This window comes from Triticum urartu, chromosome 1A (genome assembly GCF_056163025.1).
Source record: "Triticum urartu cultivar PI428250 chromosome 1A, HENAU_Tu73, whole genome shotgun sequence".
In the NCBI taxonomy this organism is placed as follows: Eukaryota; Viridiplantae; Streptophyta; class Magnoliopsida; order Poales; family Poaceae; genus Triticum; species Triticum urartu.
In genome coordinates, this window is record NC_141873.1 from 543,721,620 (window position 1) to 543,746,232 (window position 24,613).

General features: G+C 45.1%; 1 protein-coding gene, 2 long non-coding RNA genes and 1 pseudogene across 4 annotated transcripts; 2 read left to right on the forward strand and 2 right to left on the reverse strand.

Annotated features, from left to right (window-relative positions):
* The first annotated feature begins 5,055 nt into the window (after positions 1-5,055).
* LOC125527651 (putative disease resistance protein RGA3) lies at positions 5,056-10,970 on the forward strand (annotated as a pseudogene). The gene is made up of 3 exons (XR_015609257.1): positions 5,056-10,344; positions 10,434-10,563; positions 10,644-10,970. The product of XR_015609257.1 is annotated as a putative disease resistance protein RGA3 (transcript).
* Positions 10,971-11,344: 374 nt separating this feature from the next.
* Positions 11,345-16,012, reverse strand: LOC125527657 (uncharacterized). Its single transcript, XR_007292211.2, has 4 exons — positions 15,504-16,012; positions 14,272-14,471; positions 13,251-13,280; positions 11,345-13,153 (listed from the first exon to the last, which is right to left on the reverse strand). It is a non-coding gene; the product is annotated as an uncharacterized LOC125527657 (long non-coding RNA).
* Positions 16,013-16,540: 528 nt separating this feature from the next.
* Positions 16,541-17,932, forward strand: LOC147992437 (uncharacterized). The gene is made up of 3 exons (XR_015615344.1): positions 16,541-16,844; positions 16,927-17,309; positions 17,404-17,932. It is a non-coding gene; the product is annotated as an uncharacterized LOC147992437 (long non-coding RNA).
* A 452-nt stretch (positions 17,933-18,384) lies between these two features.
* Positions 18,385-19,743, reverse strand: LOC125538106 (Reticulon family protein). Its single transcript, XM_048701411.2, has 4 exons — positions 19,538-19,743; positions 19,104-19,426; positions 18,900-18,969; positions 18,385-18,813 (listed from the first exon to the last, which is right to left on the reverse strand). The coding sequence occupies exons 1-4, from the start codon at positions 19,671-19,673 to the stop codon at positions 18,638-18,640; spliced, it is 705 nt and encodes a 234-aa protein (XP_048557368.1). The 5' UTR covers positions 19,674-19,743; the 3' UTR covers positions 18,385-18,637.
* Between the last annotated feature and the right edge of the window lie 4,870 nt (positions 19,744-24,613).

The following is a 24,613-nucleotide window of genomic DNA, read 5'->3' on the forward strand; positions in this document are numbered from 1 at the left end:
ACGTGTCTGCAACCAGCTGTCGAAACTCCTGATTTTTTCACGTGTAATCCAGTCATCAGACCGCTTCGGGTGTTTGGAGCGTAGCAAATTCTTGTGTTCATCTATATACGGAGCCACCAAGGCGGAATTCTGTAGAACTGTGTAGTGTGCTTCAGTGAGAGAATGTCCGTCCATACATATTATTTGTTCCCCTCCTAGCGTGCCTTTTCCATCCAGTCTGCCCTTATGCCGCGATTCAGGAACACCAATCGGCTTAAGGTCAGGAATAAAGTCAATACAAAACTCAATGACCTCCTCATTTTCATGGCCCTTGGAGATGCTTCCTTCTGGCCTAGCATGGTTATGAACATATTTCTTTAAGACTCCGATGAACCTCTCAAAGGGGAACATATTGTGTAAAAATACAGGACCCAAAACGTTAATCTCTTCACATAGATGAACTAGGACGTGCGTCATGATGTTGAAGAAGGATGGTGGGAACACCAACTCGAAACTGACAAGACATTGCACCAAATCATTCTCTAACCTTGGTATGATTTCTGGATCGATTACCTTCTGAGAGATTGCATTGAGGAATGCACATAGCTTCACAATGGCTAATCGAACGTTTTCCGGTAGAAGCCCCCTCAATGCAACCGGAAGCAGTTGCGTCATAATCACGTGGCAGTCATGAGACTTTAGGTTTTGGAACTTTTTCTCTGCCATGTTTATTATTCCCTTTATATTCAACGAGAAGCCAGACGGTACCTTAGGGCCAGTTCTTTTGGGCGATTCTACAAGAATCGCCCCCCTCCCTAGCTTCTTCCATAATCACTACTTCATATGTTTTTTACAATCCTAGCTAATTAGACCTTAACTAGATAGAATTGTAAAAAAAATATGGAGTGGCGATTCTGGGAGAAGCTGGGGAAGAGGGCGATTCTGGGAGAATCGCCGAAAAGAACTGGCCCTTAATACTGAGCAGGCATTCAAAGAAGATTTCCTTCTCTTCTTTGGTAAGAGCATAGCTTGCATGACCCTGATGTATGTCGTCTTTTTCGTGCATACGTTGCTGGTCCTCCCGTGCCTCAGGTGTATCTTTTGTCTTCCCATACACGCCCAAGAAGCCAAGCAGGGTCACACAAAGATTCTTCGTCATGTGCATCACGTCGATTGCGGAGCGGACCTCTAGGTCTTTCCAATAGGCATGTCCCAAAATATAGATTTCTTCTTCCACATGGGTGCGCGTCCGTCAGCGTCATTCGGAACAGGTTGTCCACCAGGACCCTTTCCAAAGACCACCTTCAAATCCTTGACCATATCATGTACATCAGCACCAGTACGGTGGCGAGGCTTCGTCCGGTGATCCGCCTCACCTTTGAAATGCTTGCCTTTCTTTCTTACGGGATGCCTGCTTGAAAGAAATCGACGATGTCCCAGGTACACATTTTTCTTACAATTAGCCAAATATATACTGTCGGTATCGTCCAAACAGTGCGTGCATGCGCGGTATCCTTTGTTTGTCTGTCCTAAAAGGTTACTGAGAGCAGGCCAATCATTGATGGTCACGAACAACAACGCCTTTAGGTCAAATTCTTCCCCCATGTGCTCATCCCACGCACGTACACCTGTTCCATTCCACAGTTGTAAGAGTTCTTCAACTAATGGCCTTAGGTACACATCAATGTCGTTGCCGGGTTGCTTAGGGCCTTGGATGAGCATTGACATCATAATGAACTTCCGCTTCATGCACAACCAAGGAGGAAGGTTATACAAACATAGTCACAGGCCAGGTGCTATGGTTGCTGCTCTGCTCCCCAAAAGGATTAATGCCATCTGCGCTTAGACCAAACCATACGCTCCTTGCGTCATCTGCAAACTCCTTCCCGTACTTTCTTTCGATTTTTCTCCACTGCGACCCGTCAGCGGGTACTCTCAACTTTCCGTCTTTCTTACGGTCTTCTCTGTGCCATCGCATCGCCTTGGCATGCTCTTTGTTTTGGAACAAACGTTTCAACCGTGGTATTATAGGAGCATACCACATCACCTTGGCAGGAATCTTCTTCCTGGGGCGCCGGCCCTCGACATCACCAGGGTCATCGCGGCAGATCTTATAGCGCAATGCACCACATACCGGGCAAGCGTTCAAATCCTCGTACTCACCGCGGTAGAGGATGCAATCATTAGGGCATGCATGTATCTTCTGCACCTCTAACCCTAGAGGGCAGACAACCTTCTTTGCTTCGTACGTACTCTCGGGCAATTCGTTGTCCTCTGGAAGCATATCCTTTATCATTACCAGCAACTTTCCAAATCCCTTGTCAGATACACCATTCTCTGCCTTCCATTGCAGCAATTCCAGTGTGGTGCCCAGCTTTTTCTTGTCACCTACGCAATTCGGGTACAACAATTTTTTGTGATCCTCTAACATGCGCTGCAACTTCTTCTTCTCCAAATCACTTGCGCAGTTTCTCTTTGCATCGGCAATGGCCCGACCTAGATCATCAACGGGCTCATCTGATGCTTCTTCTTCAGCTTCTTCCCACATTGCCGGCTCAGCTTCTTCCCGCATTACCGGCTCAGCTTCTTCCCCCATTGTTGTATCATCGTATTCAAGGAACCCATGGCCAGGATAGCTGTCGTCGTCCTCTTCTTCTTCATTGTCTTCCATCATAACCCCTCTTTCTCCGTGCTTGGTCCAAACATTATAATGGGGCATGAAACCGGTCTTAAACAGGTGGACGTGAATGGTTCTTGACGTAGAGTAATTGTGACCATTCTTACAGCGAGCACATGGGCAAGGCATAAAACCATCCGCCCGCTTGTTTGCCTCAGCCGCAAGCAGAAAAGTACGCACGCCATTAATGAACTCGGGAGAGCATCGGTCATCATACATCCATTGCCGGCTCATCTTCAATACACAGCACCGAAAACACCAAATTAATACAATACATAAAGTTCATACATAAAGATCATACAACACTTAAATGCAACAAACAAATAACTCTCTAGCTAAAGAATTTAAATGCAACAACAAATGCGATCAAGATCGCAACTAAGGTAACAATTGATCCAACAGTATAATGATACCAAGCCTCACTATGAATGGCATATTTTCTAATCTTTCTAATCTTCAAGCGCATTTTCTCCATCTTAATCTTGTGATCATCGACGACATCGGCAACATGCAACTCCAATTCCATCTTCTCCCCCTCAATTCTTTTCAATTTTTCCTTCAAATCCTCGTTTTCTCTTTCAACTAAATTTAATCTCTCGACAATAGGGTCGATTGGAATTTCCGGTTCAACTACCTTCTACATACAAATATCTATGTCAACTTGATTAGCATAATTTGTCATAAACACGAAATGCAATGAATAGTTTTAAAAGAGAATATACCACATCCGAATCATAACCCGGACGAGGGCCGACGGGGACGGATATCAAAACCATGGCACTATGTATAACAAACAACGTATGGGTAAGATAATTATACGAGTAACTATATATCCAAATCACACAAACATCAATTTTTTATATAAAACTTCATGAAGAAGAGGCTCACCACAAGGTGGTGCCGGCGACGGGACGTTGCGAGCGATCGACGGTGGTTATGACGGAGATTTAGAAGGTACTAAGTAAACCACACCTACATATGCAAACTAAGTGTTATTTTTGACCTCAAATTGCATATAAATTAAATACTAGCACATCTATATAATTCCTCCCAAATTACTAAACTCAAAAATCAATCACTATAAAGCATTGCACGAGCTAATCTAGCAATGAGAGATGAAAGGACAAAGTTACTAACCTTTGTGATCATTTGAATGGATGGGGGCCTTCAAATCTTGACAAATTTTGGGCAAAATGTGTGATGAGTTTGAGAGGAAGAGGGAAAAGAACAGAGAGGAAAGGGGAAAGGGAAAGAACAGAGCGAGCTCGGATGGACGAAGGATCTATGTAGGACGACCTTTAGTACCGGTTCGTGATACGAACCGGTGCTAAAGGTTCGCCACGAACCGGTACTAATGAGAGCGGCCGGCTAGCCGTTGGAACCGGCACTAATGCACACATTAATGCCGGCTCAAATTCAAACCGGCACTAATGTGCTTCACGTTTGATCCTTTTTCTACTAGTGAAATAGAGGGAGTAATAATTTAGAAACATGATCACGTGCACGGACAAATGAGGATTCTAAGCAGATACGCCCACACAATATCAAGACGTGTGCATGTGCAAATGGAGGACCAATTAGCCAGCCCGAAGATGCTCTAAGGGCATCTCCAAAGCAGACCACCAAGCAGATGCCCTCAAATGCTCAGACACATTCGACAGCCAGCCAGACGCCGACCCTTCAACGATATGCCTCATATTACACATGCAAACCATACAACACAGAAACATTTCACATATTTCATAGCAAAAGACTCTATATACTTCATAGGAAAAGGTATTCATCATATTTCATAACTAATCCTAATCCTAAAAAATCACATTTCTTCACGTCAAACGTGAGGTATATCACCCCAATGCCGGAGCCACCGGCCTCGTCGTCATTGGTGGTGGGCGGAGTTGATGGCATCCCGACGAACCCAGTAGGCGGCGGACTCGTCATCCTCCCATTTGACCTCATCTTTGAGGTCCATGAAGAGCACGGCGCACTCGGCATCGCGGATGAAGATCTCATGGTGCTCGACCGTGCGAGTGCTCTTCACGGGCTCGAAGATTGCCCAGTTCTCGACGATGATCTCCAGGTTGGTGAGGAGCGCCGTCATGGCGGCGGCATCCACGTGCTCCACATTGATTTGCACCTTGGCCGGAAGGTGCTACGCCTCCTCCGTGTGCGGGAGGCGGTATTGCACTGGATGTTATCGACCTCGAACCCTATAGCGGGGTCAATCATCATCACCCCCCCTCCTTTGTGGGCTCCGTGAGCGCTATGGGATTGCCCTCCTCCTCCTTCGAACCCGGCTTCGAGAGCTCGAAGGTTGCCGCCCGCAATTCGGTCCGCGTGCATATCGGTGGCGAGCGCCACACGATGATCCAACATGATGTGCTTGTACCATGTGAATCTTCTGCCACACCGTGGCGACGATAGGTGGTGTCTTGGCTCTTGAGGTCGTTGGGTCCGCGATGAGCTTCGCCAAGAGCGGTGGGCGGGGGGGAGGGGGGGGATAGGGTATCTAGGGTTGCATACAGAGACTACTTGGGCGATCACGCCATGAATGTGGGTAGGCTGACCGGTGAGTATCAATGCAGATGGAGAAACTTACGTGCTTCGGATGGGGTTTTAGGTGGTCCGGACTGTTGAAGTTCGATGTGGCGGACGTTTGAACTCTCCTGCTCCGCCCCTCGATTTGAGGATGGACCGGGAGATTTTGGACGTCGGTCCACATTCAGCCCAATATGCAAGTCCGCGCTAGAGGCCTTAAAAGTGTTCGAGCCGTTTGGTCTAGAGTCTAGACATAAAACCGAAGAGAGGTCAGTGTTGGGGAGAAGGAAGTTGAATGCCATGTGGCTAAAGTAGATGCCTTGCCTGATTGCAGTTCTCTTTTTTTGTGGGGTGCTTTGTACCCTTCATAATAGATCTGGGGGCTTGCTTGAAAAAAAAGAAGTAGATGCATTACCTGACCTGCGAGGAGCGAAGCTCCATGATTATTATAGGTTGACGACCAGTGTATATATAGGTGCCACAGATAGATAGCTACCACCTCTGCTCTCAACTCCCAAGTCCCAACTTCTCTCTGAAACAGAAAAAAGACTTCCAAGTCCCAACCACTTCACCTCGGCAAGGTGAACCGAAGCGCAGATGGAGGCGGCCGTCGGCGCGACCAGCTCGCTCCTCGGCAAGGTGCTCACGAAGCTGTCCGAGGACCTGGTGGCCGCGTATGTCGACAGCCTCGAGCTCGTCCACAACTCCCAGGAGATCAAAACCAAGCTGCTGCACACACAAGGGCTGCTGCAACTGGCCGAGGGGAGGGACGTGAGCAATGTCACCGCCCTTCAGGCCTTGTTGGAGGAGCTGAGCAAGAAGGCCGACGAGGCGGAGGACTTGTTGGATGAGCTCCACTACTTCAAGATCCAGGACCAGCTCGACGGCACCAACTGTGCCGCACTGGATCTCGGTGATGGCCTCCGGGGCCATGCTTGTCATGGTCTCCATGCTATTCACCACACCATCGGTAACTGTTTTCCATGCTTTTCTTGCTCTCGCACGCAAGATGATGGTTCTGCTCCTACTGCTGATGATGGTGGCCATGTCGATAAGTTACATTTTGACAGAGTGGCCATGTCCAGCAAAATCAAGTCAGTGATAGAGGAAATACACTCCCTATGTGACCCCATCTCTGATTTGCTCAATAAAATTCCAAGCAGCAGCACAGTTGTCACCCTAAAACGGCTTCACATAGGGTCCACAATTATACAAGATACACTGCACGGAAGGAGAGACATTTTTGAGAAAATTGTCAATGATATCACAAGTGGCACACATCACGGTCAAACTGTTTCTGTTCTTCCTATAGTCGGCCCGGGGGGGATTGGAAAGACAACTTTCACCCAGCACCTGTATAATGATAGTAGGACTGAAGAGCACTTCACTGTTATGGTTTGGGTGTGTGTATCGACTGATTTTGATGTGTTGAAGCTCACCCAACAGATCCATAACTGCATACCTGCAACTGAAAGCGAAACTGCAATTGAAACAACCAATCTAGATCGGCTTCAGAAATCCATTGCACAGAGACTTAAGTCCAAAAGGTTTTTAATTGTCTTGGATGATATATGGAAATGCAATAGTGAGGACGAGTGGAAGACCCTGCTAGCTCCCTTCACAAAGGGGGAAGCCAAAGGCAGCATGATACTTGTGACAACTCGATTCCCAAAACTAGCAAGAATGATGAAAACAGTTGATCCAGTAGAGCTACAAGGCTTGGAGTCTAATGACTTTTTCACATTCTTTGAATCATGTATATTTGGTGAACATAAGCCTAGGCATTATGAAGATGAGTTAGATGGCATTGCAAGATAAATTGCACGCAAGTTAAAGGGCTCCCCACTAGCAGCCAAAACAGTTGGTGGACTATTGCAGAAAAATCTTTCCCGGGAACATTGGAATGGAGTTCTTCACAACCATGAGTGGCGAAACCAGAAAAATGATAACGATATTATACCATCTTTGAAAATTAGCTACGATTACCTTCCTTTCCATCTGAAAAAATGCTTCTCATACTGTGCCCTTTATCCTGAAGATTATAGGTTTAGTGATTCAGAAATTAATCGTTTTTGGATTGCAATAGGCATCATAGACTCTAGCCACCCAAGCAATAAGAATTGCATGGAAGGTCTAGTGGAAAATGGTTTTCTCATGAAGGGGGTTTCCAAAAATCTTCCTTTTCATGAATACTTTGTAATGCATGATTTAATGCATGAGCTATCTCGGAGTGTCTCTGCACAAGAATGCCTAAATATAAGTGATCTTGATTTTAGAGCTGAGGCCATCCCACAATCTATTCGACACTTATCCATCACCATAGAGAATAGATATGATGAAAAATTTAGAGAAGAAATGGGTAAACTAAAGGGAAGGATAGACATTGTAAATCTACGGACACTGTTGATTTTTAGAGAATATGAAGAAAGAATCATTGAGATCTTAAAAGATACATTTAAGGAAATAAAAGGCTTGCGCATCCTATTTATAGCAGTGAAGTCCCTTGAATCTCTACCACAAAGCTTTTCAAAACTTATCCACCTCCAGTACCTCCAAATTCGATCACCCTATGAAACAGAAATGACTTTACCTAACACACTATCCAGATTTTATCACTTGAAATTCTTGGACCTAAGTGGTTGGTATGGTAGTTCTAACTTGCCTAAAGATATTAGCCGCCTTGTGAATTTACGCGATTTCCTCGCTGAAGAAGAACTCCACTCCAATGTTCCTGAGGTTGGAAAGTTGAAGTATCTACATGAGCTAAAAGAATTCCATGTCAAGAAAGAAACTGTTGGATTTAATTTAAGAGAGCTGGGGGAATTGAGAGAGCTTGGGGGAACACTCAGTATACATAATCTTGAAAATGTGGCAACCAAGGAAGAAGCTAGTGGCGCCAAATTGGTGTTGAAAAGGGATTTGAAAGAGTTGACATTAGTATGGGGCAGAGAGCAACGGACTGATGTAGATGCTGATATTCTCGATGCTCTTCAACCACACTCTAACCTTACAACACTAGGCATTATAAATCATGGTGGCACCACTTGTCCTCGTTGGCTGTGTCCTGAGATAAGGGTGAACAATTTAGAGACTCTCCATTTACATGGCGTGTCTTGGGGAACTCTTCCACCTTTTGGGCAGCCACCATGTCTCAGGGAACTAAGCTTGAAGAGCATTTCTGGGCTGCGTCAGTTTGGTCCTGACTATGGTGGTGTTAGAGGCAAATGTCTTTTGCAGTTGAAGAAAGTTGTGTTTTATGACTTGTCAGATCTTGTCCAGTGGGTTGTGGAACCTAATTGCCATATGTCTCCAGGTCTTGACAGCATCGATTGCAGAAATTGTCCCAACCTATGTGTGATGCCCTTCTCGGAGTGCTCTTGTACCAGTTTGTCCATGCTTTGCATTGGTAGTTGCCCCAAGTTGTCTCTGCCACCCATGCCTCACACATCCACACTAACATGTTTAGCTGTTGAAAATGGTTCAGAAACGTTGTCTTACGATGGAAAAAGATTGGTTGTTAGCAAGTATGCCGGTGCTTTGGCCTTCCACAATCTGGGTGAAGTAGAGGATGTGTGTATTCGAGATGAATCACACATTTCGTGGACATACCTCAAAAAGCTTAAATCCTTAAGAAAACTAGCTGTCACAAGATGCGACAGCCTGTTTTCTGGAGAAATGGATGGCAGTGTTGTCTTCCACAACATGAATATTGAGACTCTTAGTGTAGATGTATCTCATCTTACCAGGAAATTGCTGTCAAAAGTGTTCAATAGTTGCCCAGCTCTTGGTGAATTGGAGATACATTCTTCACTGGAAGACCAGGAGGAACGAGTACTACAGTTCCCATCATCCAGCTCACTGCAGACACTTCGCTTCTACATGTCGAAGGGCCTGGTTCTTGTGCCTGCGGAGGATGGAGGAGGAATCCAGGACATCACGTCGCTCAAAACATTAAGAATAGATGGATGCGGCAAGTTGTTCTCTCGGTGGCCGATGGGAGAAGCAGGAGGAGCTCCGATGACTAACCCTTTCCCTGCTTCCCTCAGGAAACTTTATATTAGGGAAGAGTCAAGCATGCGGTCAATGGCTTTGCTCTCAAACCTCACGTCTCTCACTCATCTAAGTCTAATACACTGTGCGAATTTAACAGTGGATGGGTTCAATCCTCTCATCACAGTCAACCTCAAGGGATTGGAGGTCTGGAACAGTGGCGGCAACTCTCCAGCAGAGGTTCTGCTCTCAGAGGTGGCAAGGACCAAATTAATGCACGCGGGTTCCTTCCAATTGGATAGACTGAACGTGGATAGCATCTCGGCAGTGCTTGTTGCTCCCATTTGCACCCACCTTTCCGCCACCCTCCATGAACTGAGCTTCTTTGATGATGAGCGGGCAATAGGCTTCACAGAAGAGCAAGAGAATGCGTTTCAGCTCCTCACCTCCCTCGAGAAACTAGGATTTTATCGCTGCAAGGTTCTGCAGTCCCGCCCTCAAGGATTACATCGCCTTTCTTCTCTCAAAGAATTAGTAGTCAACAGTTGTCCTGAACTCCGATGGCTGCCAGAGCAGGGCTTCCCCACTTCGCTGCAAGCTCTACATCTATGGTTTGGCAGTGCAGAGCAAAAACAGCAAGCTGAGAAATTGAAAGAAACATACCCAGATTTACATGTACATTATCATCATTAGCACAAGGTAACACATGTCGCCTCCCTCTTCTTATATTTCTCTAAAGTGAGGCTCCCCCTATTCATGATTTATCTTTAATTTCTAGTAGTAAATTCTGACAGGCTAGCAGGCTCCACTGTTGCAATATGTACATAGCTTCTGAAATCTGACAGGCCGCCAATCTGCCTGTAAGTAACGGAAAACCACCTTTTCTGCTCATCGATTTATATGATTTCATTCACATTCCGTTCATGACTTCTGTATCTCTGTATCTACACATACAGCTGCCCTATAAGCAATTCTTATGCACTTTCCCTTTTTCTAACCAGAACTATTAAATTTCTTATGCAGGAGGCATGGTAGCTTTCGTTCCACACTTGCCTTTGTTCTGCTTTCATCTGCCAGCTGCATGGTAAATATGAAGACTAAGGCGACTCCTGATAGACCTATAGATGAATGCCTATTTTTATTTAACAGAATGTCAACAGGTAATAAGCAACTTGCACGTCTGAATTTGCAACCTAGTTGCTCATGTATCAAAAATTTAATGCGATGCATTCTGCAATCTTCTTTTAAGACAGGAAGCAGACTCCTGAATAATGGGACGTGAAACACGAGACATCACATATCGATTCTGCAAATTTGCCTCCAGTTCTGCTTTTATGGAATTATTAATCCTTTGTGTGCTTGCCAATTTCGAGGGAAAAGTAAGTATCAAGTAGCAGCTATCTTCTCATGACCCTTCTACAACTCCCTGCATACTGAGGCACCTATCTTTTGCTGTCAGGTGTCAACAAAATGAAGAAAATCCACAATTTTTCTTTTTGAAGTAAATGGCAATGTGAAGTGAAGGTGTTTCAGATGATCCGGTCTTATTTCTCCGGTCCCTGTGACGGATCAACTATCTGAGCATTCTGGAGCTTAGAATGGCATCATGTTCAATGTTCAGGCTGCTGGTAGTTTGCCACAATAATTTGCAGCAATCGCTGGTACGCAATTGTCCAGTGTTTCTGTATTTGCACATACAGCCACCCTATAATTCTTACTAGGGGTTGGGGCGCCACCTTGTGGCGCCTCCTCAAAGGAAGCTGGGGCGGTGCCAGGTTGACAGCCGCCCATTCGAGTTGCTTTTTTGCAATCTTGGTAACACATGAAAATAGCAATGTTATAAGAAGTCGCAATATAATTTTGAAAGAGCTAAATAATTGACACTCAAATACAACGAGATTAGGACATCTCCAATGTGGATCAGCAAACAGATACCACCAACAAGTTCGTGGACATCCATCGAGCTTCGGTCGTTCAATGCAATTTATAAAAGAAAAAACAGGACACCGATCATAACAAAAACTAAAAACCAAAGAAAAAACAGGACACTGATCAAGGTTGATGACCCCGCGCCCGAGCCACCAGCCTCGTCGTTGTTGGCGGCCAACGCCAACCCGCGGAGCACGACAATATAACTACAGCAGGAAGAGTGCCCATTCATAAAGAAGAGCAAGCCTGGTACTTCCATAGATACTAATAGGTTTATATACTAACATAGAAGGGCCAGTCTTACAAGGTGGACCAATAGATTCTGATAATGGAAGTCTTACAAGGTGGATCATTTTTCTCGAATCAGCTGAGAGGAAAGAAGAATATCTCAGGTATGAGCAAATTATGAATAAAACCAGTCAGTTTGAAGCATGATAGCTGTAGATTCTGATAAAAAATTATTCCCATAGAGTAAGAAGCTTTAGAGCATGCTTTTCGGGGTGGATCAATAGGATTTCAAGCAAACCGATGAATATTTCAACAATCTATCAGAAGGATAGAACTTGTGATGCAGGAAAGACAGTTATCCGACATGATCAATTTCAGCTAGAAGAACAGATAGATGGAACGAATATTCATGGAAGATGATAATTAACAAAGAAGAAAAGGATTAATTTCATGGGAACATAATAATTGTTGCCACACAAGTATTACCCACCACGTTTTATCCGACATTTGCAGTACTGGTAATCACTCTGAAAATAAAGTAGCACAAAAGCTCACCGCAGATGTTCATGATCTGGCCTCTTTCACATAAAAGCTACAATGGAATCTAGAGGGAGGGAGCTAGAGGAGGAGAATGGAGAGAAACATGACCTGCGCCGGTCGTCGTGGCGTGCTACAGTACATGTGGCGCTCAGAGTATGCTCGATACTGTACCATTTCATTATCTGCAAAAATCTATAACTAAGTTGTCATGAGAACAAATATAAGCATGGAGCATTACACAGAAGTGCGGCATCAAGCACGTGTTACTGCTAATAGTATTATGGTCATGTGCACTGTTAGGTACTCAAGTCTGATACTCGAGCATCAATCACTTCTTCTAAATAATTTTCCAAGGTCCAGCGGCTTAAGTAGAAACTGATATTTCTTAAATGCATGTCAAGTTAAACGGCTAATGACAGGTCTAGATAAACCAAATTCTGAAATTTACAACCTATTATGGTATTAATTGATGAAGAAACTATTGCGATAATAGTTTTCTCTTGCACCAGTATCTCATCGCACTGTGCATATATAATATCTGTTCATTTTTTAAGTTTGATCATTAGGCTTTTCTCTTGCACCAGTAGCTCATCACACTGTGCATATATAATATTTTCCAAAACCTAACTGTTCATTTTTTAATTTTGATCATTAGGCTGCTACCGTGAAGCAAGATCCCACAATGTTATATTAGAGAAAAGCAACCTGCAATCTAAATCAGGGATGAAACATGACAACAAGTTTGCATATAGAGATCACAGAATACAAAAATGGCGACTTGCTATAAAAAGGCAATAATAGAGCATAGAACCCAAACTGCAGCTAGATCAATGTGCACCTGATCAAGATCCCGTCCATGCAGCTCTGATTAATAATCAATTATTGGAGAGAGGAATACTGAATGTATACTTTTCTTCCCCTTGTATGGCAGGGGGATGGTGAATGTCAAATAATGGCATTGAAAATCAAAATCACTGACAGTGATACTGTAATTTGTAAATTGATGGAAACATAACAAGTAGAATAATGCAACTTTAAACTCTCGCAATCCAAATCACAAATGACATTACTCCCTGCTATTATGGACAATCACACCACATAAAAAAATAATGCAAAAACAACTCTACAGGCAGAAGATCGGTTTGCGAACCAAAAGGAAAATCTTACTCAGATGTACCTACATCGGGTAAGAACAAGATTGCCTCACACTATGTTGAGTCGTAGTGTAGTATTGGATCATGCTCAAGCCAAGTCCTCCATCTGGACAAGAGCCTGCGGTAACAGAAGCACAAAACCCAAATCATAATCACAAAAACTGCAAATATACATCCACCTGAAACGTGTGTGCACAAATGAATCAAGAGGGCACCTGATTCGTGGCACGCAGCTCCGACATCAACTGAAAATGGTCAAAATAAATCTTCAAATAGTGTAGATCGATATTTAAAATCAATCAATAGTGGAACCTATTCAACACTTGATTACGACACAATTAGAGAAAGCATCTTGAGTTCTAATAAACATTTAGAAGAAACCATAAGCTGGACATCATACAGACTGCAAGCACTTTTTTTTGTTTGAGAAAACAGAAGAGTCCAACATCAACCCTTCAGGAAGGCAATATATAATCAGAAGAACTAAAACAACGCCAAAATCTTATAGACACAACTATGCTATTCCATTCTAATAAAATACGCTCATTTCTGAAGAAAACTAAGAAATAGTAGACATAAAATTAAATAAGAAACGATCAACAACATATGTGAAAATGTCCAACGCGTTGCGAAATTCTGGTAGCTACTTCAGTAGTAACTATATGTTCTGGTTTTAGAGATGACTCTCAATGCCTAGTTCAGTACTCACATGGAATTGAAGTCGGAGTATACAATATTGTCCAATGGATGTCCAAAATGCTAGTTTCAGTTCCATGACATAAAACACAAATTATACAAGTCCAACAGGGCTTGAGAGAAAATACAGTAATCAAACATAGAAATGCACATCCTAGAGATATGTAGAAGCATTCATCAAATAGGTAGTACGAAAGTTTGCACTATATCATGACCTCACCGAAATCCTATGAAGCAGTACCAAAGTTTTTCTTACGGACTTAAAATGAAGCACTTTATTCCAAAATCCCAATACAACAACTTTTAATATAATAAAATTATTCTGTCACACAAGCAAGCTCCTCTTTATGCTAACTATAGGGTATCAGCAAGTCAGTACAATTTTAGAGGACTTGACTCATATCCAATGCAAAAGATAAAAGTTTGGATCAGAGCCAAGCCGACATTGGCCTTCCAAATCAGGCCATCCCACATCTGATAGAAGAGAATCAAGCAACAATGAGCACATGAAAAAAAAGTTATTAAGATCTTGAACATAACCTCCTGCGAGCGCCATGGCGGACGAGAAGAGGGTGAGGCCGCTGGACACCGAAATAGCAGTGGCGCAACCACTGCGGGTGGCGGCGATTGGTAATAGACCGCGAGGAACGGCGCCGCCGCTCATGGCATCTGCAGCTTTCGCAGTGTCTAGCTGTGCACATACTATTTCACACCTATTGTTGAAATCAATAGTTGTGTTCCTGCAAGCAAGGAAAGTATGAAGCTGCACTGGTTGAGGAATCTAACGCTAATTGAATGAGCAATTATATGAAGCATCGGCATTTAAAAACATAATGCGGATAAGAGGCAAGTCATCCGAATGGATTAGAAGCATTATCAACATTTTAATCCCTAAAAATGAACCTTGTAAAACTGCATGAGAATATCTTGTGGTCACGTTGAATTGACAATCTGGACAAGATCTGCAAGGACATTTAGTGTTTAGACATGTTTCTTTTTATCGATTTCCTTGGGAGATGACTAAAATAACTCTTGCTCTATAAGAAATTAATGGCCAATCTATGAGGAAAATATATATAATCTGGATACATGCATTATTTCTCAGCATACTGATTAGCTTAACGTATCACCTTAGAACCCAACCGAAAATACAAAGGAACTTATAGTTAGGAAAGCGAGCATTTTATACGCATTAATCACCGAAATCATAACCTCTTTGCAAATCTGGAAAAAAATAGTTAAAATACGTAACCTGCCATGACCTATATTATTCTCATGTCAAGGGACGAAAGGAACACCTACTCACACACATAAATGATTGGATGTACAACTGAATCGAATCTATGAATACAATTAACTTCTAAGGCATTGTTTCTTTTGTGATGCAAAGCCGTGTGTGCTCGAGCTGGCAATGAGTTGATTTGCATCACAAGCGCACATGAGGTCTTGTACAGAATCGATGACCGGTCTTGTTCGCTTGCTCTGAAATGCAGAATCTACGTAAGTAGGTCTGCTTCTTATTGGATAACTGAAGACAACATTCCACATGTACAACTTCAGAAACACCTATTATGAAACTGATCACTTGATACAAGTATACAACTCAATATCAAGAACATTATGCAAACAATCTGAGGCTGGGTACACACACAAAAAGGCCTTCTGTTAACACAGCCAAAATTTGGTACTCCTATTAAGAATACACGCATGGAAACTGACAACGAATTTGAATGTGTGCGAGTTAGAGAGGAATGAATGGGCGATGGACTCACCATCACGGCGTAGTTGCATAGGCTAAGCACCGCGGCGCAGCGCCAGTGGTCGACGAGAACGGGCATCCCTTCAGCGGCTGCTCCGTCAGCAGCCGGCGCGGGCGCGGCCGCGAGGTTGGATGTGATGAGTACTGGACAACGGCGCCGTCGCCGACGCACTGCGTGGGCCCCAGACCGACTGCAGCGCCTCCCGTCTCCTTACGACCTGCATCTCCACCCTCACCTCGACCCCGTCCTCCGCGGGCTTCACATCGATGTAGACGGCGTCGTAGGGCGTAGTCAGCGCAACCATGAGCTCGTCGGCGCGGGAGGCGGCGGGGAGGTCGGCGTGATGGCAGATGGAAGACGCGAAAGTCTCGAGAGGAGGCCGAGGGTCGAGGAGAAGGGGGAGGTAGGGACGAGGAGGAGGTTGCGTGAGTGCGAGGAAAAGAAAGAAGCACACGCAATATTTCCTCTGCATCGCTATCACAACCGGCGTATCTGGAGGCGGCCGCATCTGGTGGACCAACTGAAAGTCTGAGACAAGACCTACGCTGCCCAATCGATGCTCGTTTTTCCTTTTGTTGTAGAAATCTGACGTGGCATGGTCGAGGAGGCGCCCCTTCTGCACACGTTAATGTTTTCCGATGCAAGTTCCCTTTTTCTACAGAATGTATAAATGTTGAGCAATTTTAAGATGCTCCAAAACCATTCGGGACTGGTCATTCCTTTTGATCCAACAGTTTAGATTGATCGTGGTGATCTACTATCTCCTAGGAGGTAATAAGGCACCCATAACTCTTAAATAGGTATCATTGCCTTTATTTTATATTCGAATATTAGTTGACAATATGGAAGCATATTGCTATGTCTTCATGCCATAATTATTAGTAACCTTCGCGTTACACAAAAAATTGCAGGTTCTGTTCTTTGCTTTCTTGGAGCATTGGACAATTCGCTTGTGCACTCATTGGCCAAGTCTTCCTAGTGATTGGATAGCATTTGTCTTAAGAGATTAACAATTTGGGTGGATGAGCATAACCGAAACTATAGCGAAGCTTCATTGCCTCCATTCCATTCTCTGTCTTGTTACTTTATATATATGGTCAAGGTAGCAGACCTCCCTTATTGTTGTTGGTTCAATGCAACGATGTTTGTTTAGCCTTTTCTGAACCGCCTAATGCTAAGACACATTTCATACAATATCAGTGTGTGATGATTCTCTGTTCATGGAGTTGATCAATCTGCGCCGCTACCATCAGGTTTATGTTCTGGCAAAGTACTGATCCTGTGGTAACCAACTGCCATCTGGTGTGGATTGCGTATAAGCTGAGGTCGCACTGGCATCCTTCAGTGTTCTAGGTAATGATTAAGCATCTGTATTTGCTCCTGAGTTTTCTTCCCTTGTACATTTTTCTGACCTTAAGTTCATTACTCCCTGCAGAACAATTACAACCAACAGTGAATTTTATAGTTGGCATTCAGGGCATAGCTCCTCTATCCGGATAATAACAGCAAAGGAAACCTTTGTCCTGATATTCTGAGTGAGCCGAGCCTTGGAGTCATGAAGTGACCATTTAAAAAGTTAGTAGGCCAATCTTCCTTTTCTGTTTGTTCTTTTTTACTAATAAAGCTCGAAAGTGGTAAAGTATCTCCACTTGTGTACTGAAAGTCCTGAGTTCAAGACAGCCTCTTTGCAGAAAGAAGCAAGGGAAATGTGTCTATAAACTCCCTTCCCCCCAGAGTCCACAGTGTGTGTGAGCTTTCAGCATTTGGGTACGCCCTTACTAAAGCTCAAAATTGACAATGCGCCGAGTGTCAGAAGTGGTAAGCACATGTTTACAGAGCTCACATTACTTGTGGTGTGATCGTTCAGGGGTATGACACATTGACACTAACTCGTTTTGGTGTGATCGTCCAGGTGTTCCTCTCAATTTGCTCCCAGTTGACGAACCCATACCCCAAGGATGTTTTCAAGTCCTAGCACCAAGATGGGGTCTGATGGAAATGGACCGCCAACGGTTGCTACTCCGCATCGAGCCCCCACTTCATTCAGTTTATTGGCAGAACTAAGCCCTGTCTTCCTTGAGCTGATCTGGCATGTCACAACAAATGTGCATGATTTAAGCTTTCGAGTCAAAACTTATGCAATTTCCATGCAAGCGGCCCAAGAGTTACTTACTGCCAAGACTCCACAAGCTTGCTCCATTCACAGCTTGTTTCTCACGAATTAATCCTCTGTTTTTTAGTTTTCCCAAGCCTATGTGCCTCTAGTATAAGTATCCCCACATGTTCGTTGTGAAAGGGAATGAGAATTCTGAATTTGAGTTTGTAGGCAGTCGGTGGGATTGTGTGTTTGGGTGCTGTGCTGCAAGCAATAGATTCCGTCGAGTGTTAGCCCTTGTGCGTGGATCGAAGGGCTTGTCCTTAATAATCCATATAGGATTCTTTTGGTTCCTTTTTGTGATTCTATCAAAATTCCACAAGTACCATGGTTTGGTCTGCCTTGTTGCAAACCAAACTAGTTATCTGCAGGCTGCAGCAGTAAATCTGAGAGTGGTTCCTGCTGTTGTGTGCTACTTGAGAGAAATTAGTTGTTGCTGCCTTGAAAGATCGGTCGCAATGGTGCCCGACATCAGGGCTAAACTCTTAGCCATCTTCTGATGCACCGCCGACATAGAAGGCCTGACATATGCAATGTTGGTTTGTGGATGGGGGCCGTCGGAGAGGAAGGCTGGATGGCGCGGCGAGAAGACAGTGGTGATCGCGCCCTATGCCCATGACATGACGGTCGCGGTGTTGTGCCGTCCATTCCCATTTTTCATCTTTTCTATTTTGCTTACCGTTGTGTTTTCTTTCACTTTGAGAAGGGGGAGAGATGAAGCCATCAGAGGACACCAAGTAATCCTCACAAGAACATCACTCAACTCAACTCTCATTACTTCCATCTCATATCCGTAGCACGATAATAACAGTTTATAACAGGCACACACACAAACACACACACTTTGCCACGACTTGCAACTCAACAAGACTTTTGCGAGTCCATTGCCATTTCCCCTGAAACCAAACCCCGTACGCACACACCGGCGCACCGGCACCATCACGACCTCCTCAAATCAACCACGTACGATGCGTTCATTGATGAACCCTAGCTAGTGGAAGTGCGCTCTCTTGCTCTTGACGGGGCCTCTGGGGATCTTGTCCAGCACGTTGGCGTCCACCTTCCTGTAGAACTTCTTGAGGTCCTCGCCGCCCTTGGCCACCAGGTGGTCCACCTCCGTCCCGTACCTCTCGTACAGCACCGGCAACGTCAGAGCGCACAAGAACCCTGCAGCACAATGAACAACATGTTTTTTGTTGTCGATCATCATGTCTTTTTTTTGTTGTTGTTGATCAAAATTCGGGGATGCTTACCAACGTAGACCAGAGTCGTGAAGCTGCAGTTGTCCCCGATCACCGCCACCACCCACAGAGATCCAATCACCTTTCATGGAGGAAAAGAACATATGGCCATATAGGAGGTGATCAGCTACTTGGCTAAGCCGAAGGAAATAGCCGGCACTGTGAGATGATGCATGGGGCACGTGCAAACAAGGGAGAAGAAAGTATATATGGTACCGAGAGGAACTTCTTGAGGTCCTTGCCGCAGGCGATGTCGTAGAGCACCGCCACGGAGCGCTCCAGCTTGCGGTGCACCGCCATGGCGGCCTCCCTGAAGGCATGCTCCGACACGATCACCTCCGGGACGCGCGGTGGCGCCCTGTCGAAGAGCGGCGCGGTGACCGACCAGAGGAAGAGGAGGAGCATGCCGAGCAGCGCGGCGTGGCAGAGCAGCGTCACGAAGTTGTACTCGGCCACGTCGAACAGGAACCACACCGCCGTCGCCCCCGCCAGCATGCCCGCTGACAGGTTCCGGTCCCGCCACAGCAGCACGTCCGCCACTGCCACCACATTGCCGACGTTCAGATATCACAGGTAGGTAGACGGTGCGTGCAGTTTCCAGAGGAAAAGAAACAAAAAAAAAAATAATAATGATCGGTGGAGCGCCGCACCTTTCCGGCCGCCGAGGAACCTGTGCACCGGCCGCTGCCGGCGGAAGACGCTGACGTTGGGCGCGCGGCGGCCTTCGTCGTCGGACTCGGAGTCGCTGCGGACGTGAGGAACCGTCGCTCTCTGAGTCGTCGCCATCGCTGCCGTTCTCTCGTGGCGTGTTGTGCAGGTGTGATCTGGTGAGCGCGCTGGGCATGCAGGTCACAAAAGTTTCTCAGCTTATAAGCACTGCCATGCCGGAAAGAGCATGGGAGGTCGATCAGTCCGGGAAGGAAGGGATAGCTTTGAGCCGGGGGCACACGGGGGTTGGAGGGATGCCGGGGCAAGTCTTTTGCTTCCGGCAGAGGTTTGCCGGGGACCGGGGAGATGCCCTTGCTGGAGCCTCCAAGACTCGGGAGCCAGCCAACTCTCTCACGGTAAAAGATTTGTGCATGCTTTTTAAAACAGTGTCTTGCGTCTGCATCTTGTTGGTTGCTACGTGCGTCCGTGAGTGCAGCTCCGTCAAAGCATTTCTACTTTGCTTGGACGAGGGGGGTTCCCCCTGCATCGCCTGCCTCGAGCATTTCTACCAACGGCATTGGGTTCAGAGTTCAGACTGTTCGTAAAAAGCTTTGTTCTTCGGTTATAACCACTACGAGGCTTATCCACGGCGTGCACGATTGCCAAATTCACCAGGCATTCAAATGACGCAACACCGTCCTCTCTACCTTTTTTTTTGACTGCCACCGTCGTCTCTACCTGATAACTAACTGAATGCCCGTGTGTTGCCACAGTTACGAAAGAATTAATTCAGATAAATATGCCAATACTTGAAAAAAATGTAATGGTCTTAGGCTTTGAAATATGTTTCTGATGAGTAAGAATAATTTGTTATACTTGGTTTTCTGCACCTTTGACTTCATCATGTTCCATCTCGTGTGACGCATTTTTGTAGGAATTTCCTCTTTCATCTCAAATTAAAACCCTCATTTTTTTGCTTCTTTTCCTTCTGTAAAAACTATTTACGAAATTGTTTTAAGACAAACAGAAAAATAGCAAAAGGAAAAAAAAAGGGAGTGAGGGAGCAGCCCAGCCTATCAAGTGTAGCCACTGATACATCGTCCCTATTGTATCTACCTTTTCAAATACTTTTGCTCTTTTTTTAACTCTAATTTGCATAATTTGGATGAAATTAACCCGCACTGACGATGTTTTCAGCAAAATTACTATAGTCTTGTTTTTGTGTAGAAATAAAAGTTCTTGTAACCAGACGAAACTTTGCGGAGATTTTTTTTATTGAATAAAAAATATACTGAAATGAAGATCCACTAGAGGGGGCCCACCAATTGCTCAAAAGGCAACAGGGCGCACCTACCCCGCAGGGCACGCCCTGATGCCTCTTGGATCCCATAGGCGGCCGTCTGACCTAATTTCAAGCCTATAAACTCAGTTTTTCCGGAAAAAAAATAGAGGAGTGTCATCGCGTTTTAGATATGGATCCGCCGCCACCTCTGGGAGGGCTGTTCTGGAGTCCATTCGGAGCTCCGGAGAGGGGAATTTGTTGTCATCGTCATCGTCATCATCAACCCTTCTTCATCAATAATTCCATGATGCTCACCACCAGGAGCGAGTAATTCCTTCGTAGGCTTGCTGGGCGGTAATGGAGTTGGATGTGATTTATCATGTAATTGAGTCAATTTGTTACGGCTTGATCCCTAGTATCCACTATGTTCTGAGATTGATGTTGCTATGACTTTGCTATGATTAATGTTTGTCATTAGGGTCCGAGTGCCAGGATTTCAGATCTGAATCCTCTGTGTTTCATGAATATATTTGAGCTCTTGATCCTATTTGCTATTTGTATGCATTTATTATTGTTCTGATCCGTAGACCCCAAGGTGACAATAATTTGGATACTCTCCGGGGATGACTGTAATTCAAGGAGCACATGTATTCATCATGTGTTAACGCTTTGTTCTGGTTCTCTATTAAAAGGATGCCTTAATATCCCTCAGATTTTCTTATGGACCCCACTGCCACGGGAGGATAGGACAACGATGTCATGCAAGTTATTATCATAAGCACGTATGACTATATACATAATATATGCCTACATTGAATTGATGAATTGGAGCTATTGTGTATTGCTCTAGGCTGTGACTGTCACATGATGAATGTCATCCAACACAAATATCTATCGCTGATCCAATGCCGATGCTTTGCTCATATTGATCTTTGCTAAGTAACTACTATTGTTGCCGTTGTTACAATCAGTACAAGACTGCTACTGTTACTGTCATTGCTATCATTGCTACTGTTACCGTTACTATCAAAATTATCATACTACTGTGCTACTAAATACTTTTCTGCAGAAATATTATTCTTCATGTGTGGTTGAATTGACAACTCAACTGCTAATTAAGACTCATAAATATTCTTTGGCTCTCCTTGTGTCGAATCAATAAATTTGAGTGAAATACTACCCTCCAAGACTGTCGCGATCCCCTATACTTGTTGTTTATCACCCACCTCCCATCCGGCCAGTGTCGGCCTTCTCCCAGCCCAAACCGGCCCAAGGCCCAACCGGTGCAAACCCTAGAGCCCATCCCAGCTGTCCCCTCCTAACTCTTACCGCCACGAACGGTGGCCCTTCTCCTTTTGCACTTAGACCCCCACCGCTGGCTCTTTTCTTCCAATCGGGTCCCTCCCCCTCTCACTCTCTCTTCCTTCCTTTCCGACGCCACCATCTCCCTCTATTGTGTCGTCGGCCAAAGCAAGTCGAGCACGCCGGATCCTCCATGCGAACCACCCGCTCGAGGTCCTCTCTAGCCATCGTTCTGCTTCGTCCCCATCGCTCCCAGTCCGAAGCCAGCCTGCCGACCTCGTCACCAGCTAGCCGGCCACGGGCCCTATTTGTCCATGATGGCAGTGTCGCTCTCGCTGACCTGCGGGAGCCCGTCGTCCCTCCTCCGCGATCCCCTGCCTGCTCACAGTGCCGGCCGCCTCACCTCCAATTCCGATTCCCGTGAAAGGGTGCCCCGGCTTGAGCACGCGGCCACCGTTCGGCTCTTGGCCCCGCGCGCGGTCCTGGCGAGGACCATGCCTGATGTGGTCGGCATGCGCGGAGTAGGCTGGGCGCGACGCTTGCGTAGCAAGGGAGAACGGCGAGCGCGCACGGAGAAGGCCGATGGCGGTGCAGCTGTGGAGACAGATGATGGTCCTGTGGCACGGTTTCCTAGTGGGGCGGTAGAATGTTTCTCCATCCGACGGAGGCGCCACAACCCCTTCCGACGGAGGCGTGGGGTCCATCCAGTAGCGGCGCAAGAGCTCCTTCCGCCGAAGAGGGATTGACCCGAGCGGGAGGTTGAGAAGGAAATAAATGAACCGTTCAGTTTGACTTAGCGGTGGCAGACCATGTAAAACATCCGAACCATCAGGGGAAAATTTGGAAAGAAAATGTTGGAACGAAAACAATGAACCTACCTCAAGCAATTTAATAGTAAAGATAATCACTAATTAATGGCAAAAGACTATACTGCCCTTAATGAGTTTTGGGTTGGGGGTTGTACAAGAGCAGACCTCATATCATAACCGGTTTACACTAAACCTTTGGTGTTGGGTTAGATTGCTACAGAATATACACCAAAATCCAACAACTAACATTGTAAAGATTTGAAAGTGTTGTTTACTATTGGACCATTGCAGATTCGCATTTTTTTACCCCCTTTCACACAGCGGTGAGGCGGGTTTGCATGTCAACCAATGTTTGTGAGATACACAGTTGTTTTAGTTGGAACCTTGCTTCTGTTCGCCTGTCTATCATTGTCTTCCCGTGGTCCATATGTCGGCGACCCATTGGCCACCTTGAAGTCAACAAAACCCTAGAATCGATTTTCCTTAAAATAAGGCATATTCGTACAACAAAATTCGAACTAAACATAAATCTAAACTACTCCCCGGCCTCGACGTCATTTGGGAACGAGGACGTGTGTTGTACCAGCCTTGCGAGCGGCCGCCTTGGCCCACCTATTCACCATGCCTTCCGGCGCCCAGTGATGCGCCTCCATCGCTGCTGTACAATGAGGTTAACAGCGGAACCCACCCGCCTGCATCATCCCCCAACTGTAACAATGCCAATTTTAACGAGCGGGTCCGAAAATAAAAAGTCAAGTAGCCAGCAATCATGGGTAACAAATTATTCGACATGCTTGTACAGAGAGACCAACATCGGGGACCTACCAGCTAGACCATGCACGGCTGTATGGAGCAACATTAACAAGGTCAAAATAGCGGGCATGACTGAAAAAAAAGTCAAACTGGGCACATGTTTCTTGTTCAGAGATGCTGGCATCGGGTACCCAGTAGTCATACCATGCACGATTGCATGGAGCAACGTTAACAAGCTCAAAACAGCGGGCGTGATAGAAAAAAAGTCCAATAGAGTACAAGTTTCTTGTACAGAGAGGCTGGCATCGGGACCCGGCAGTCAGACCATACACAGCTGCATCAAGCAACGTTAACAAGGTCTAAACAACAGGTGCGATAAAAAAAAGTTTGACAGACAGACACACTCACACACATCGCGGCATCAGAAGTTTTGAAAGACTGCGAGGTATCAATCAGAGTTAAAACGTTCAAGGGACCGAGCATCTATCACGTTTTTTTTTTCTAATCCGTGGCCAAACAAAATAAATGCATTTCCATCTACCACGATAAAATGACCAAAGTCGTGTGACCATTTCATCACCGATGGCTACTTTTTTTTGGCCCACTAAAAAATAAGGGTGGGCATAGCCCATTACGGGTTTGCTTCGGGCGGCGAGAGGCAGTAGTGCCGCTTAGAGCGATGTATAGGATTTACGTTCACTTGTCTCGATCTTTTACGATCGGCAATCAATATATAGACACGAATCATATAGAATTATAAACATAATATAGATACGAATCACATAAATTTATAGGTAAAAAGATATGAACAGGAATTAGAGGAAAGAATAAGTAACAAAATATGAATAAATAGGAATTTGTATCGATCTTTTCCGATCGTCAATCGATATATAGAACCGAATCATAGAGAATTATAAGTAAAGAAATATATA